This window comes from Gadus chalcogrammus, chromosome 7, assembly GCF_026213295.1.
Source record: "Gadus chalcogrammus isolate NIFS_2021 chromosome 7, NIFS_Gcha_1.0, whole genome shotgun sequence".
NCBI lineage: Eukaryota > Metazoa > Chordata > Actinopteri > Gadiformes > Gadidae > Gadus > Gadus chalcogrammus.
In genome coordinates this window covers 4,555,532-4,571,204 of record NC_079418.1, presented here as the reverse complement: position 1 = coordinate 4,571,204, position 15,673 = coordinate 4,555,532, and the positions used below count along the sequence as shown (strand labels likewise).

The 15,673-nt window shown below is 42.6% G+C and overlaps 3 protein-coding genes across 3 annotated transcripts; all 3 read left to right on the top strand.

Moving 5' to 3' along the window:
* The first annotated feature begins 6,910 nt into the window (after positions 1-6,910).
* Positions 6,911-9,476, top strand: LOC130385494 (uncharacterized). Its single transcript, XM_056594002.1, has 10 exons — positions 6,911-7,003; positions 7,101-7,373; positions 7,467-7,560; positions 7,699-7,766; positions 7,871-8,098; positions 8,181-8,252; positions 8,384-8,518; positions 8,687-8,749; positions 8,963-9,015; positions 9,470-9,476. The coding sequence occupies exons 2-10, from the start codon at positions 7,158-7,160 to the stop codon at positions 9,474-9,476; spliced, it is 936 nt and encodes a 311-aa protein (XP_056449977.1). The 5' UTR covers positions 6,911-7,003; positions 7,101-7,157.
* LOC130386458 (uncharacterized) lies at positions 8,596-13,195 on the top strand. The gene is made up of 7 exons (XM_056595394.1): positions 8,596-8,749; positions 8,896-9,015; positions 9,176-9,250; positions 9,470-9,610; positions 9,960-10,025; positions 10,230-10,292; positions 10,524-13,195. Exons 4-7 carry the CDS (start codon positions 9,551-9,553, stop codon positions 12,924-12,926), a joined length of 2,592 nt encoding a protein of 863 aa, XP_056451369.1. The 5' UTR covers positions 8,596-8,749; positions 8,896-9,015; positions 9,176-9,250; positions 9,470-9,550; the 3' UTR covers positions 12,927-13,195.
* Positions 13,196-13,360: 165 nt separating this feature from the next.
* LOC130386459 (uncharacterized) lies at positions 13,361-15,423 on the top strand. The gene has a single exon (XM_056595396.1). The coding sequence runs from the start codon at positions 13,443-13,445 to the stop codon at positions 15,336-15,338; it is 1,896 nt and encodes a 631-aa protein (XP_056451371.1). The 5' UTR covers positions 13,361-13,442; the 3' UTR covers positions 15,339-15,423.
* The last annotated feature ends 250 nt before the right edge of the window (positions 15,424-15,673 follow it).

Genomic DNA, 15,673 nt, shown 5'->3' with positions numbered 1-15,673 from the left:
TTGACCAATCGACACAAAACTTTGCAGACGACATCTTCAGACGCACACGAAAATAAATCCTTGAACACTTTTTTGATCCGACCTTCGACGACGAAACGGTAGCGTTTTGAATATTGGTTTATTAGCTAAATTAGACGTGGAAAATCGAAAATCCAAATAAATCCAAGATTAGATATCGGATCAAGTCCAAATTTTAGACACATGTCGGTGCTACCCTTTATGTCGTTCAGAATATTTAGCCATTGGGGGGCGCAATAAACGAGGAAATTGTATATCTTCTACAAAATTTTGCCATTAGGGGCCGCCATAAACGAGGGAATTGTACATCTCCTAACTGGCCAAAGGAATGTTCTGAACGCGTTTGGGGATATATCTCCCACACAAACCTCCCACAGTCAAAACCTTCGTATCCACAGGTTCACGGTAGCATTTTGAACACATGCTTCGCGTTGTGCCGGCGAAATGCACATTTCTTGTTCTTATTTGTACCTCCCTAAAAGTGGTACCACAGCCCAAACCGTAAATGGTGCAGACACGCAAATTGCATGACTAGATCCAGATTTCTTCGGACTACGCAGACAACAAAAGCCATAAGGGGGCGCAATAAACGAGGAAATTGTATATCTTCTACAAAATTTCGCCATCAGGGGCCGCCATAAACGTGGCAATTGTTCATCTCCTAACTGGCCAAAGGAATGTTCTGAAAACGTGTTTGGGGATATATCTCCCACACCGAACCTCCCACAGTCAAACCTTTATATCCACAGATTCACTGGAGTCAGCTGCAACTTTTGGCATACGCCGTTTCTCAATTCCAAGTAAGCAAACTACGGACTCGCAGGCTTGGAAGTTCGTACTTGGCAAGTACGGACTTCAACTTAACACTTCCGAGGACGGGAGTACGCACCTGCAATTGGAACAGCAGCGGACCCGATGATGTCACCGGCTCAGCTCGTCTTTTAACTGTGCTACGGCCTCATGTAGCCATATAACTACTGTACAATATAAACAAATTATCTAAAACAAAACACCAGCCTCTTTAGTTTTAAAATAGGGTGTTCGTTTTTTTGTTACACAGGAGGTGCTGCTGGGTCTGGTGGACCCATTGCATTTTTGGCCTTTTAATTCAACATAATCTAACCTTTTTTTTTTAAATACTCACCAAATGGTTACTTCAACCCAATTGCAAGTAATATAAACAACACACATGTTAATTTTTGTTCCCTTTACCTTTGTTAAATCATATTTATGAATGGTGCCACTCGTTTTTGTTCATTTTCGTATTAGCATGTAATACAATAAGGAAATGCATCATAAAACAGGCATAACTGGGAAATTATCAACATCATTAGAAATTGAAACATACTCAATAACATCTGTCTGAACAAGACATTAAAGCCTTTGAACACAGCCATTATACGTATATCAGTCTATACCACACATGAGGGGCAGAGTCTCACTGTGTGTGTATTGCATATGTATTTTTTGCACTGGTTGCATGTATATTGTGTTTTATATTATTATGTATTATGTATATAGTGTATTTGTCTTTTACGTTTCGGAGCTGGCTGATGCTGATCCTCCTCTTCAAACTCAGTGTCAGACTCTGAATTTTCAGAAATGTTATCCTCACTTTCTGAAACTGTTTCCTCAGCATCACCATCAAAACCCTCTGTCTCTTCAAATATCAACTGTAAGGCAGTTTGAACAGAGAATAGCTTTGCCATCTTGATCAGTTGTGGTATGGAACCACGCTGACAGAGATTTTCTATAGTGTCAGATCCCCAAGCTTTGTTCCCGCAAGACAGAGGGTGAAATGTGTGGGAATATGGGTGTAGATAGTGTTGGGTGCTCCAATGTTGCAACCTTGTGCGGGAACAGTGGGTGCACACTGTGGGTGCTCACACCAAGGGCCCATTCACCTGCTTTACTCCACACACACACACACACACACACACACACACACACACACACACACTGGACCCGAACACCCTGTGTGTAATATAAATGTGATGGGGGGGGGGTATACAGGGGGGGGTCCTTGAAAATGTTTTCTGATTTATGTTCCTCACAGAAAATGAGCCAAAGCCATTGAATCTTAGTTCAAAAAAATAATTATTTGTATCACTTTTATAAAGCTAAAAACTGAAAACGGGTCCCACAGACCCGAACACCTTATGAGGGTTAATAGTTTGAATGAATATATTTCCCTATATAGCCTATTATTGGAGAGTAGGCTATTGATGTAAGAATTACGAACGAGCGAGAATAGAATAGAAACACGCACACACACACAGCAGATGGATCCCATCGGGATTTCCGTTGCAATCGTTTACGGGAGTTGTGCATAGTAAGGTATGTAATAGAACAACGTAAGGTATCGATTAGAGTAGGCTAGGGGATAACACTGACTGTGGAGTGGAGGACCCGGGTTCGAATCCCAGTTTTTATATACCGTTTCAATTATATCCTAGCCTACATCAGTTAGCCTATCTGGACAGTAGGCTAGGCATATCCCTTTAAGAACAATTTAGACATCTGTATTTAGATCAATCTTTATTCGTGAAAATATATTTGATGTTGTCCGGTATGAAGAGCAGCGAAACACATCTACAACATCTGTAGAGGTGTGGGCGTGGCATACTCCCATGGTGCTTCGCGAGTTGCACACAGGGAATGACTATCGTCAGCGACGCACGGCTCGTCTCACTCTGATCGGATTTTCTCTGCTTGAGACATCTTTGTTCAGATAGACCCTTTTGCTCTCCTTTCCACGGATTAATATTGTGAGCGGATTCTTTCGAGTACGTTCTGTCTTTCAACTTTGCGGTTCAACCAAAGAAGTTCGTTGTCAAGGTAAGTCCTTATGAAATGGATTATTACGTTTGCATGGTTGCTTTGGCGGTTTGCTTTTGATGCAGTAATGGCAAGCAAAGGATTTGCGACAAAACATTAAAGCCTGTGGATCCTGTATATATATTATTTGGATGCCATACGGCGGCGTCTAGGCCGCCATTTTGCCACAGAAAAGCTTTGTGGTGGAATCTGTTGAAGCGGACGTAAGTCAGTGACGCTGTATGTATAATACAAAACACACTGAAGGCATGATATTTTGTCGCAAATCCTTTGCTATATAGTGTTCATTATTTAACTCTCGAAACGAGAAAACGTGGGATCATCTGAAATGGATAGGCGTCTAGGCCGCCATTATGCCACAGAAAAGCTTTGTGGTGGAATCTGTGAAATCTTGACGGATTTACAAACGGTTTGGTTTCTTACAAACGCAGCTTTTCTCTTCGGCAGTGATGTTGATAGGTTTTCAATGTAGGGTTAGGGTTGTAGTTGTTTTGGTAGCGGCTAAATTAGCATGTCGCGATACTACAGTGGATCACGTCTGCGCAGAGGGTTGAAACAGCGCTTGTCCGGTTTGGTTTCTTACAAACGCAGCTTTTCTCTTCGGCAGTGATGTTGATAGGTTTTCAATGTAGGGTTATGGTTGTAGTTGTTTTGGTAGCGGCTAACTTAGCATGTCGCGATACTACAGGGGATCACGTCTGCGCCGAGTAGATGCGCAGAGGGTTGAAACGGCGGCGTCTAGGCCGCCAGCCATATTACCACAGAAAAGCTTTCTGGTGGACTCCACAATGTCCATACAATGCAATGTGTTTTAAATGCTGAAATGTCGTGTTACATTCACTTTTTACACGCACACATCCGCCCAACAGTCTAAACTCTACCTCATTCCACCATATGCAATGTGTTTTAAATGCTGTGCTGTTGGTCATGAAACGGGAGATCGTCCGCCGTTCAACTCAAGGTGCGGTGCTGGTTATATTACTAATGATGGCTGGGTTTTGACTGTATTTGCATTTTAGTTGTCCATCAATAGATTTTTTTGGAAAATGGTTTGTGTGTGTGTGTGTCTGTCTGTGTGTGTCTGTCTGTCTGTGTGTGTGTCTGTCTGTGTGTCTGTGTGTGTGTCTGTGTGTGTGTCTGTGTGTGTGTGTGTCTGTGTCTGTGTGTGTGTCTGTGTGTGTCTGTCTGTGTGTGTGTGTGGGTGTGTCTGTGTCTGTGTGTCTGTCTGTGTGTGTGGGTGTGTCTGTGTGTGTGTCTGTGTCTGTGTGTCTGTGTGTGTGTCTGTCTGTGTGTGTGTGTCTGTGTGTCTGTCTGTGTGTGTGTGTGTCTGTGTGTCTGTCTGTGTGTGTGTGTGTGTGTGTGTCTGTCTGTGTGTCTGTCTGTCTGTCTGTCTGTGTGTGTGTCTGTCTGTGTGTCTGTGTGTGTGTCTGTGTGTGTGTGTGTCTGTGTGTGTCTGTGTGTGTCTGTCTGTGTGTGTGTGTGTGGGTGTGTCTGTGTCTGTGTGTCTGTCTGTGTGTGTGGGTGTGTCTGTGTGTGTGTGTGTGTCTGTGTGTCTGTCTGTGTGTGTGTCTGTCTGTGTGTCTGTGTGTCTGTCTGTGTGTGTGTGTGTCTGTGTGTCTGTGTGTGTGTGTCTGTGTGTGTGTGTGTCTGTGTGTGTCTGTGTGTGTGTGTGTGTGTGTGTGTGTCTGTGGGTGTGTGTGGGTGTGGGTGTGTCTGTGTGTGTGTGTCTGTCTGTGTCTGTGTGTGTGTCTGTGTGTCTGTCTGTGTGTGTGTGTGTGTCTGTGTGTCTGTCTGTGTGTGTGTGTGTGTGTGTGTCTGTGTGTCTGTGTGTGTCTGTGTGTGTGTGTGTGTGTCTGTCTGTGTGTGTGTGTGTGTGTGTGTCTGTGTGTGTCTGTGTGTGTCTGTGTCTGTCTGTGTCTGTCTGTGTCTGTCTGTCTGTGTCTGTCTGTGTGTGTCTGTGTGTGTGTCTGTGTGTGTGTCTGTGTGTGTGTGTGTGTGTGTGTGTGTGTGTCTGTGTGTGTGTGTGTGTGTGTGTCTGTGTGTGTGTGTGTGTCTGTCTGTGTCTGTGTCTGTCTGTGTGTCTGTGTGTCTGTCTGTGTGTGTGTGTGTGTCTGTGTGTGTGTCTGTCTGTCTGTGTGTGTCTGTGTGTCTGTGTGTGTCTGTGTGTGTGTGTCTGTCTGTGTGTTTGTGTCTGTGTGTCTGTGTGTGTGTCTGTGTGTGTGTCTGTGTGTGTGTCTGTGTGTCTGTGTGTGTGTGTCTGTGTGTGTGTGTGTGTGTGTGTGTGTGTCTGTGTGTCTGTGTGTGTGTCTGTGTGTCTGTGTGTCTGTGTGTCTGTCTGTGTGTCTGTGTGCCTGTGTGTGTGTCTGTGTGTGTGTGTCTGTGTGTGTGTGTGTGTGTGACTGTGTGTGTCTGTCTGTCTGTGTGTCTGTGTGCCTGTGTGTCTGTGTGTGTCTGTCTGTGTGTCTGTCTGTGTCTGTGTGTGTGTGTGTGTGTGTCTGTCTGTGTGTGTGTCTGTGTGTCTGTCTGTGTGTCTGTGTGTGTGTGTGTGTGACTGTGTGTGTCTGTGTGTCTGTGTGTGTGTGTGTCTGTGTGTCTGTGTGTGTGTGTGTGTGTCTGTCCGTGTGTGTCTGTGTGTGTGTGTGTGTGTGTGTCTGTGGTTCTGTGTGTGTGTGTGTGTCTGTGGTTCTGTGTGTGTGTGTGTGTGTGTCTGTCCGTGTGTCTGTGTCTGTGTGTGTCTGTTGTGGCAACCCGCCACGTTGAGCGAACCAACTCCTCCCAAACAGGACACCATTACGTTGGATAAAGCCAAAAAAGGCAGGTTTATTACCGAACATCAAGTCTCTCCTAACACAAATAACTTAAACCTCGGGAGGAATCAACGGTCCCCTTCTTCGTGGGTGGAAACCCGTCACCCACGAGGACCGGTCTCTCCTTGCAGGAGCTCCCGGGCTGGGAGAGCCCCGAATGAGTGGAGAAGCGGGCTATTTAAGCCCTGCTTCTCCACTGAGTGAGTGACTGTGTGTGTCTGTGGGTCTGTGTGTCTGTCTGTGTGTGTGTCTGTCTGTCTGTGTGTCTGTGTGTGTGTGTGTGTGTGTGTGTGTATGTGTCTGTGTGTCTGTCTGTGTGTGTGCCTGTCTGTGTGTGTGCCTGTCTATGGGGCTGTGTGGGGCTGTGTCGTGTGTGGCTGTATACTGATTTTCAGATTGTCTAAGCAAGGTAGGTTTGTTGGTCATGTGTTGAAAGGGGAAACAGGAGATCGTCCGCCGTTCAACTCAAGGTGAGGTGCTGGTTATATTACTTGGTGCTGGTTGGGTTTTGACTGAATTAGCATTTTAGTTGTCTATTAATAGATTTTTTTGGGGAAAATGGTTTCTGTACTGCCTATGTCATTCTATGCAAATATTTGGCTTTAAATTTGTCCTTGGATGAAAGCTTTATAAGTTGGCTGTGATTAGGAAATTTTAAATGCTGCAATGTCGTGTTACATTTCCTTTTTACACGCACACATCCGCCCAACAGTCTTAATTCTACCTCTGTCCACCATATGCAATGTGTTTTAAATGCTGTGCTTTAGCCCATATATTGATTTCACATGAACACCTTGTGCGTGTGTGTATTTATTGCACCTATCTGTTCTGTTTAATGCTCATTTCATATAAAAACACATGGTTATAATTACATAAATACATCTCTGTACAGGGTGGGGTTTTCAACATGCAGCCTTTCTTGATGTTTATTTGTAAAGGGAAATCTTGTACCTATTTTGAAGCATTCTATTTTTCTTATTGTGAAATCGTTAGATGCCTCGTGCCTCGCGCGCTTCGTCTGCATCCAAGCTGAGGATGAGGACGATTCTTCCGATGGCAACGACTCTGGCTAGAGGCTTCCTCCCTGGTATGTAGTCGTAAAGATACAATAATGTTTTCAACTCATTTATATTCCTCAGAATTCTATTGCATGAATGTGTGATGTTTGACTTTTAGATCAACAGCTCGAGATAAGTTATTCATTTTAGTTTTGCGTTGAATTAGTCTCTTTATTAGTGCATGGCACTGGAGCACGTCACCGTGTCAAGCCTTGGCCTGTCTCTGCCCACACTGGGAAGTTCAACCGATTGGATCTCCCTCCTGAGTCTCCAGATAAGCAGGTAAACTTGTCAAAGACCTTTCAGAAAATAATGTATAATTTAGCTGTGGAATATGTTTGGAGTGGAATGACAACTTTTTATTTGTCCTTATTTATAGTTTGTGCTGTTTGTGGGCGACTCGCATCTGCGTGCGTTGGTCGACCGTTACGTGAGGATGTCAGACGGTTGCCTTTCGTTTGGGTTCCTGTCTACGCCTGGGGCGTCTGCCGCTGAGCTCCGCACCGAGTTGCTGAACGCAGACATCCCCAGAACCCCAGACATCGTTTGCTTGCTGGCTCCGAGCAACAACCTCACGGCGACGCCCGGCATCGAAGCGGCTGGAGTTGCCTTCGATGGACTTCTGAGAGCTGCCCGCAGTCGATGGCCTAAGGTAGTTTTTGTGTTACAAAATAAAGTGTATTTTCAAGGCAGACTATTTAACAGAATTGTATAGTGTGTAATCCAAAACTTTTGTGCGGATCAGGTGTTTGTGCTCGATTTCCCTCCCCGGCTGGCGAGTGAATTGGCACCGCAACAATTCCTTCGAGAGGAGTTTCGTCGCGTTGCAGCAAAGAACGGTATGTAAAAATGATTAAGAGATAATGTCAGTATAGAATATCTTTGTAGGAAAGCTTTTAGTGTATCAACACCACCTCTTGGTACCACGTGTAAAATATGTATATAGTGTATGGTTTAATATTTGTTTTCTTCTGCAGATGTAAAGTACTGCGTCACAGCTGACCGCTTTCCGCTGGACTCACGTGCCTTGTGGAGTCGTGATGGGGTAAGTCGTGTTATAACTTGGCACGTGAGAAATTCATGTAATGTCATTTTTATATGGCAAAAGCAGTTTATTTCAATAATAACCCGTGCTTCTCATTATAATAGATCCACCTGAGTGACGATCTGGGGATGCCGCTTCTCGCGAAGCTTCTGTGGCACTTCTCCTTTCTGCAGCTACAGTCACCTCTGCCTGTTACACCTCCGCCTGTGTCTCCTCCCAAGTCACCCCCGACTGTGAGACCCTTTGCTACCACCGTGGTTGTGAAGGGAGAGGTTTCCCGTCCACGTCCCCTTGACCCCTTCAAGGAAACTGTCGTCGGACGTCGCGGAAAGGTAAAAGTTATACAATTTTGAAGAGCTTTAGTTTTAGTTAGGCCACATTTATTGAATACTAATTCCCCCTATGTGTTTATAGCGCAGCCAACCTGAGTCCTGGGATGCGCCTGAGGACTGGGATCAGTCTTCCGTGCGGATCCTTCCTCATGAGGTTTGTACATTGGTATGATAGCTGATAGGAAATTAAACCGTAATGATGCATACATTTGTTGTTTCATTTAAATGCTATTCCTATAAGACAGGGCAAATGGTCAATGGCTCAATTCTGTTTTTAATTTCTAGGTTTGTGTGTCTCCTCTGGTCCTGAGGGAGTGCTTTGTCATGCTAAACCCTATCCGGTTTAGCACTGACAAGTTGGCTGCAATGGATCGCATTGTTCCATCCAACCTTGATGTCCCCATGGGGAATCGCTCAAAGGTAATTTGTGTGATTTTAATATTAACTGTTTGTGAGTGCATACATATTAATAGCGCCTGTAATCCCATATGACAAGCTTTACATTGTATGGTACAGATAGTTGCATTGATAACAAATGTGTTATATTTCATTAACTGTTATCATTTCCGTTCTCTTCCATTATGATAGAAACGGAAGGTGGCACATGGAACCACGGCTGTGGTCTCCAAAGGAAAGAAGGCCCGCCTTGAGGTTGGTAATTTCTCAGTGAAATATGTACTTGTTTTTTGGTTGAAACACAGGAACAACTATTTTCTGATTTCGCCTTTAACACAAGAGATAGTCCAACATTCTCTGTGTAGGTATTGTTTTGCCAATGATTTACAATTATTTTCCAGGCACTTCCAACTCCAGCAAGGATTGCCAAACCTTCGAAGCTGGTACCTCCCCCTCGACCTGTTCCAGAAGCTGCTGTACCAGCCACTCTGGAGGGCAGCGTCTTTGTGCCTTCGAGCAAGGTAATTTGCATACAACATGTGATGATTACACACATTCAGTGAATAGAGTGCGGTTCTCTATTCTTTTGATTTTTTCTCTAAGTACCCTTTAAGAAAGTGTAGTTTTGTGTTTCCATTTCTCAATTGTAATGTACATATAATTCTTTCTATGTCATTGCAGTTTGCTCAACCGGAGGGGGGTGACAAGACTCTGTGTGTTGATGAGTGGCCGCTTCTTCAAACAGAGTTTTGTGAGGTAAAGGAATGGGGGAAAAAGAGCATCTTGTAATAATTTAATGTTTGGGTTTTGTTGTTAAATTTGTATGTAGTGCCACAAAATACAGGCGTGCACAACACTATGTTTGTTACTGTTTTAAATAAACTACATTAGCAGTAAGTTCTTTGAACTGCCCACTTTTCAATTTTCATACAATTGTATCTCTCATGATAATTTTGCTCCCTTACCTCATTGTAGAAGGTGAACCAGCCAGCTGCTCGGGTTGTCTCTGGACAGAGAAAACAAGAGGAGCCAACACCTTGGGGTCCAAAAGTTGCGATGGCCCAGGCTGATAAACCAACAGCCAATGAGACCAGCTTCTTGAGATGTTCAACCAAGGTAATGACAACAATATAAAAAATGATTTGCAAATAAGCAATCAATCTGTTCCAGGATCAGCATCTAGTAACATTTACATTTTTACTTCATAATTACAATCAACATAGTTTAACTGTTTTTAACATGTTCTTGGTAATATCTACACACTATGAATTGGAAATGTCAAGAAGGTTGGCTGATGAACTTGTTGTGCTCATTTTAATTATTTAAACTGAACTGAAATAAAAGTTTTCTTTGTCCTTAATTCTGTTCACCACAATACACTAAATGTCCCCTTTTCTATGGCTTATGAGTTTGCATGTAGGGGTAAACCTAATTTTTTTAACATTCGTAATGTTTGTGATTGCAGATGACACACATTGAGGACCATGAGCCGTTTGAACCAGCACCTGAGGTCACTGCGAGCAGTCAGCAGGTATGTAATTACTAGTGTAAAAATTGTATACCAACGGGAAAAGCCACAGCTTAAGAGACCCATTTTGTTTTGATGTGTTTATTCTTTTAAAACATTGATATGGTGTAAGTGTGCAGTTCTGACTAATTTGCCTATACTATGTACATTTTCAAATGACTTACTGGGAACAAACATGCTTTTAAAAACACTGAATTGTCATTTCAGCAGAGCCCGCCTGAGGACAATGGCCAGCTTGAAGATCCTCATGTAACACTTGGCAATCAGAAGGTACTTACTTTTAACATGTTATTCCCTGTTCCTTGTGAGTTTTCCTGCCATTTATTAGATCTTGGAAATTAGTTAAAGTAATGTTGATATCATGTACAATTCCGTTTTCCCATTATACACAGCCATGAACTACAGCTGATTGATTCCTAGCCTTTTTATGAATTCCTTGTTAATTTCGATATAAACTATTGGTTACACTCCTTTTTGATTGAACTACTGTTGTGTTTTTAGGCACCCTGTGATTTTGCACCTGCCAGAGCTGCTACATCAAGTCATGTGACTTATGACAACCCTGGGTGTCTTCAAGGATCGTTTGACCAGAGCAGCCACATATTCGGGGAAAATGCAGGTAAGCAGTGTGCTACAAATGGCATAGCGGCGATTATGACCCACACCACCCATAGCGTTCTCAAATGGAAAAAAAATAACATTCATCATATTCTAAAACAAGGTAATGGCTTGTACACATCTATGCTAGAAAATAAGGAAATCAGTGCAGCCAGAACCAGTGGGCATATTTTAATTTCCGAGTTACCCAGCCACTGCAAATTAAACAATAAATTATTTAGTTTGGAATATTTTGATACACTCACTGGAAGTCTTGATCAAAAGGATGATTATGACGCTTCTTTGCAAAACATAGCCATGCCTTTAGAAGAGGCTATTCAGAAGACACTGCTGCAGACAGACCCATGCTTGCTCAACATCCAAGGAAGTGTCTGTGCCGTTTTCAAGGTCGAAACTGCTTTTGCAGTTTTCGATCCTCATTCTCGTAGTACTTGGGGTTCAGTTGCACCGGATGGAACCAGCATAGTAGCGCACTATGCTACTGTGTATGAGTTATATGACCATATTAAGAACCTTGTAAATTCCTTATATCAAAATCATCCACATGCTTTTGATATCCCAAACAAGGTGTTTGAAGTCACTGGTGTGAAAGCTGTTGAGGTAAACTCACCATTTACTGCTTTAACTGCACAGCCTGAAGCCAGCACTTCGGCACATGACGGTACTTTGGACACAGACAGTGACTCTGATCTCTGTGTCCTTTCGGTAACAGATAGAAATTCCCTTGCAGTAAACACGTCTTTTTCCCTTGAAACCGTGCAGCCTGTAGCAAACACTTCTACATGTGACACAACTGTAAACATTGACAGTGATCCTCCAATTCACACAGAGGGTGCATCAGATGTCTGTTTAATTTCTGTAACAGATAGCCCCAATATAATGTTTACGGGATTGACATTAAGGGAAAAAAACAGGATGTGCAACAAACTGAATATCGTACCAAGTTTAGATCAAAATATTGTTGTACAAACCTTCGATATGGCACAGCCTGAACCATGCCAAACTACATCCATTGAAGGCGACGGTAATTGTTTCTTTCGTTCTCTTTCATCTGTATTGAGTGGTTGCGAGTCACATCACAAGGCCTTTCGAAAGGCTGTAGTGAATCACATCTCAAATAATCCACTTGATTACATTACTTGTCTGAGACGGCAATTTGCTTCTGTGGAGCAATATCTCCGGGAATCCAAAATGAAATATGTTGGATCCTGGGCCACAGAGTTGGAAATACAAGCTTCAGCAGATTTTCTCTGTGTTGATATTTACACATACAGTCAACAGAAATGGATTACGTTTACGGCGAACATTGAGCCGATTTCAAGAAAAGCTATATATCTGAAACACTGCAATGAAAGCCATTATGAACCAATTGCATGTGTCAAAGAAGAAACTTCTCTTACATGCTTTAGTTTAACTAGCTTCTGCGAAATGTCACACAAAATGTCCAATGCAGACCTGGTTTCACCACGTAAAAAATGTAGTGATAAAGTAAAAGATCTAAGAAAGAAGAAAACGTATGCTGAAGACACGGAATATAGGCAAGTTATAAAGCTAAAAAGACAACAAAGATATAATTGTGATGAACAGTATCAAGCAAAAGCAAAAAACAGCAGTATCGAAAGATATGCTATTAAGGAAACGTTCAAAGAACAAGTAAAATACAGAAGTATTGAAAAATATGCTAATAATGAACCGTTCAAACAACACGTAATAAACAGCGGTGTCGAAAAATATGCTAATAATCCTGCCCATCGTAACCAGGTGAAACAAAGAGTTGTAATCAAATACAGAGAAGATCCGGCTTATAAACCCTCTTTATTTGAAAGGATCAGTCAAAAGAGGCTTAATCTAACCCATTTAAAACACAATATTGACTTTGTAATTGAGCTCTTCCAAGAAGAGGTCAAACATGGACCAGAACATGTTTGTTGTGTATGTCACAGATTATTGTTCCGTAAGCAAGTTCGATTATGTGACATAACTTCCTATGAATCCAAGGCTTCAACTGTGTCAGCAATTGCAAAACAATGCATTACTACAACATATCTCCATCAATGTGATAACGCATGTTTAACGCCATGCAAACTAAAACAGACAGTTGCTGGGAAATTGTGGATATGTTTCTCTTGCAACTCCAAGATACTCAGTGGTAAGGTTCCCCAAGAGAGTGCTGTGAACAATATGGCATTAGATCCAATTCCGGACGAATTAGGCACACTGAACTCATTAGAACAACACCTGTGCGCATTGAATATTCCCTTTATGCGACTTGTGGCATTGCCATGAGGTTCTCAGAATTCCATCAAACAGCGATGTAGTCACTTCGGTTCTCCCTAGGCTAGAAAATCAAGATTTAATGATCCGAATAAAACTGAAAAGAAAACGTACTTATAAGGGGCATTATCAGTATCAATATGTGCACACTCAAAAAATCCAAAATGCGATAGCATGTTTAAAGGACATGAATAAATGGTATAAGGACATAGACTTTAACGCAGAATGGGAAAATCCCTTGCCAGAAGATGCATGTTCTGTTTTGAAAGAATGCAACCCAGTTAATGACACTCCATCTGCACCTGAAAGCAGTGACATTACAACTCAATCAGACCAGGTGTCGGATGATGAAGAAGCTGACCACATATATGAAACTCAAACACACGGGTTACTCTTGGACACATGTTTGCAACCAATTGATATCGCACAAGAAATATTTGATCAGCATTTCGAAAGTGTTTTATCAATAGCTCCAGCTGAGGGCAACAGTCCTGTTAGGCTGCTGACAGATAAGGGCAATGAAGCAAAATGTTTCCCAACTCTTTTCCCACGGGTACATTCCATGATGCACGGCCCCACAGGCTCACTCTCAGTAGATACATCAACACACGAATCCTAAATGCTGATGGGAGGTTTAGCAGCAACTTGGACTACATTTTCTATGCTCAATATTTATCTGAGGTCAATCAGGTTGTTTCCAAGGTGTCCATAGCATTGAGAAAAGGTTACCATGCAGGGGAATCATTGGCTATAACTTCCGCCATGCTTTCAAACAAAGACTATGTACAAAATGTCTTAAAAACCGATCTCGGTTACAAGTTCCTTCAACCGATCCGAGGGACTCCAGTTTTTTGGCAAGGTGTACAGAAAAATCTATTTGCTATGGTTCGTCAGCTTGGTGTCCCTACTTGGTTCTGTTCATTTTCATGTGCTGATTTACGCTGGACTGAACTCATCGATGTTTTCATGAGACTACAGAAAATACAGGGAAATGTCAACGACCTGGACTGGTCACAGAGGTGCAATTTACTCAAAACTAATCCGGTTACCGCGGCAAGAATGTTCCAACACAGGTTTCAGACTTTCCTAAATGACGTCATCAAGTCACCAGCTAACCCCATTGGTAAAGTTATCGAGACATTTTTTAGAGTTGAATTCCAACAACGCGGCTCACCCCATACTCATTGTCTGTTCTGGGTAGAAAATGCACCGAAAATAGGCAAAAACACAGACCAAGAAGTCACACAATTTATCGATAAATACATCAGTTGTGAACTCCCGCCGGCAACCGACGCATTGCATGAAGTTGTTTCCAGCGTTCAAAAACACAGCTCTAAGCACTCAAAGAGTTGTAGGAAAAAAGGCACAACATGCAGATTTAACTTTCCACGTCCTCCAAGCAACCACACCTTTCTTTGTAGAAGTAAAACAGACGAGAACCAGGAGGTAACAGACGCTGATCCGATAGACACTTTGAGTCTGTCAAGTCCAGACCTAACCTTCGACACTGTGGATCAGCTATTTGCTTCCGTTAACATCACCCAGGAAATGTTTGAAAATGCCTACCGATTGACAACCAATAAAAACGCGGTTGTACACAAACGCAACCCATCAGATGTTTACGTTAATCAATACAACAAAGACCTTTTGCGTTGCTGGGATGCCAACATGGACATACAATATGTCTGCGATGCTTTTGCTTGTGTAGTATACATAATATCCTACATCTCAAAAGCAGAACAAGACATGGGCTTATTGTTACAACATACTCAAAATGAAATGAAAAAACATGGAAATTTAGATGCAAAACAAACACCCAATAAGTTGGGAAGTGTCTTTCTCCACAATCGCGAGGTCTCAGCTCAAGAAAGTGTTTATCGAGTTACAAACATGCATCTCAACGAATGCTCAAGACTGGTCACATTTATCCCTACTGGTGAAAATACCGTCAGAATGAGTTATCCTCTCAGTGTCATCCAAAGCAAAGCAGAACAGGGTGACACATCAACAGACTCGATATGGATGACGAGCATAACGGACCGCTACAAAAACCGCCCCCAGGGCGCAATTTTCCATGATATTTGTGTAGCCGCATTTGCTTCAAAATACAGAGTTCTGTACGGGAAAGAGCAGCACAGCAAGGGCTATGTTAAACTGGAAAATAACACTGGCTTTGTTAAGATGAGAACTAGGGGATCTTATGCTGTTGCTAGATACGCTCGTTTCTCACAAACCAAATATCCAGAAAAACACTACCAAAGTTTGATACAATTGTTTTTGCCTCATTATTCAACAGATGAGTTAAAACCTCCACCGTACAACAGTTATGAGCAGTTTTACAGGACCGGTTCCATCACTAACAGCAGCAATACAACGCAAAGTGTTAAGGAAGTTGTAGATTTCAACAGATCCCTGTTGAAATGAAGTAGATGCAGATGAGCTCGACAGATGCCAAGAGGTTGCAGGGCACCACGGGTCTCACGACGAGGCATGGGCAGACCTTTGCCCTGAATCTGAGTTGGAGCGATTAGAATGTCAGGAGGAGATGTCTAACAACATCGACACAAATCCAAATGAAAGAGAAGCCATACCGGACTTGCAGTCGGACACAAAGGCAACGCTGTCTAAAGAATTTCCCACACACTCGATACAAAGAGCTGAAAGTCTGTCCATTATGCGCACGTTAAACGAACAACAGACTCAAATTTTTTACAAAATCCGCGCATGGTGCCTTGACAAAGTCAATGGCAAAAACCCTG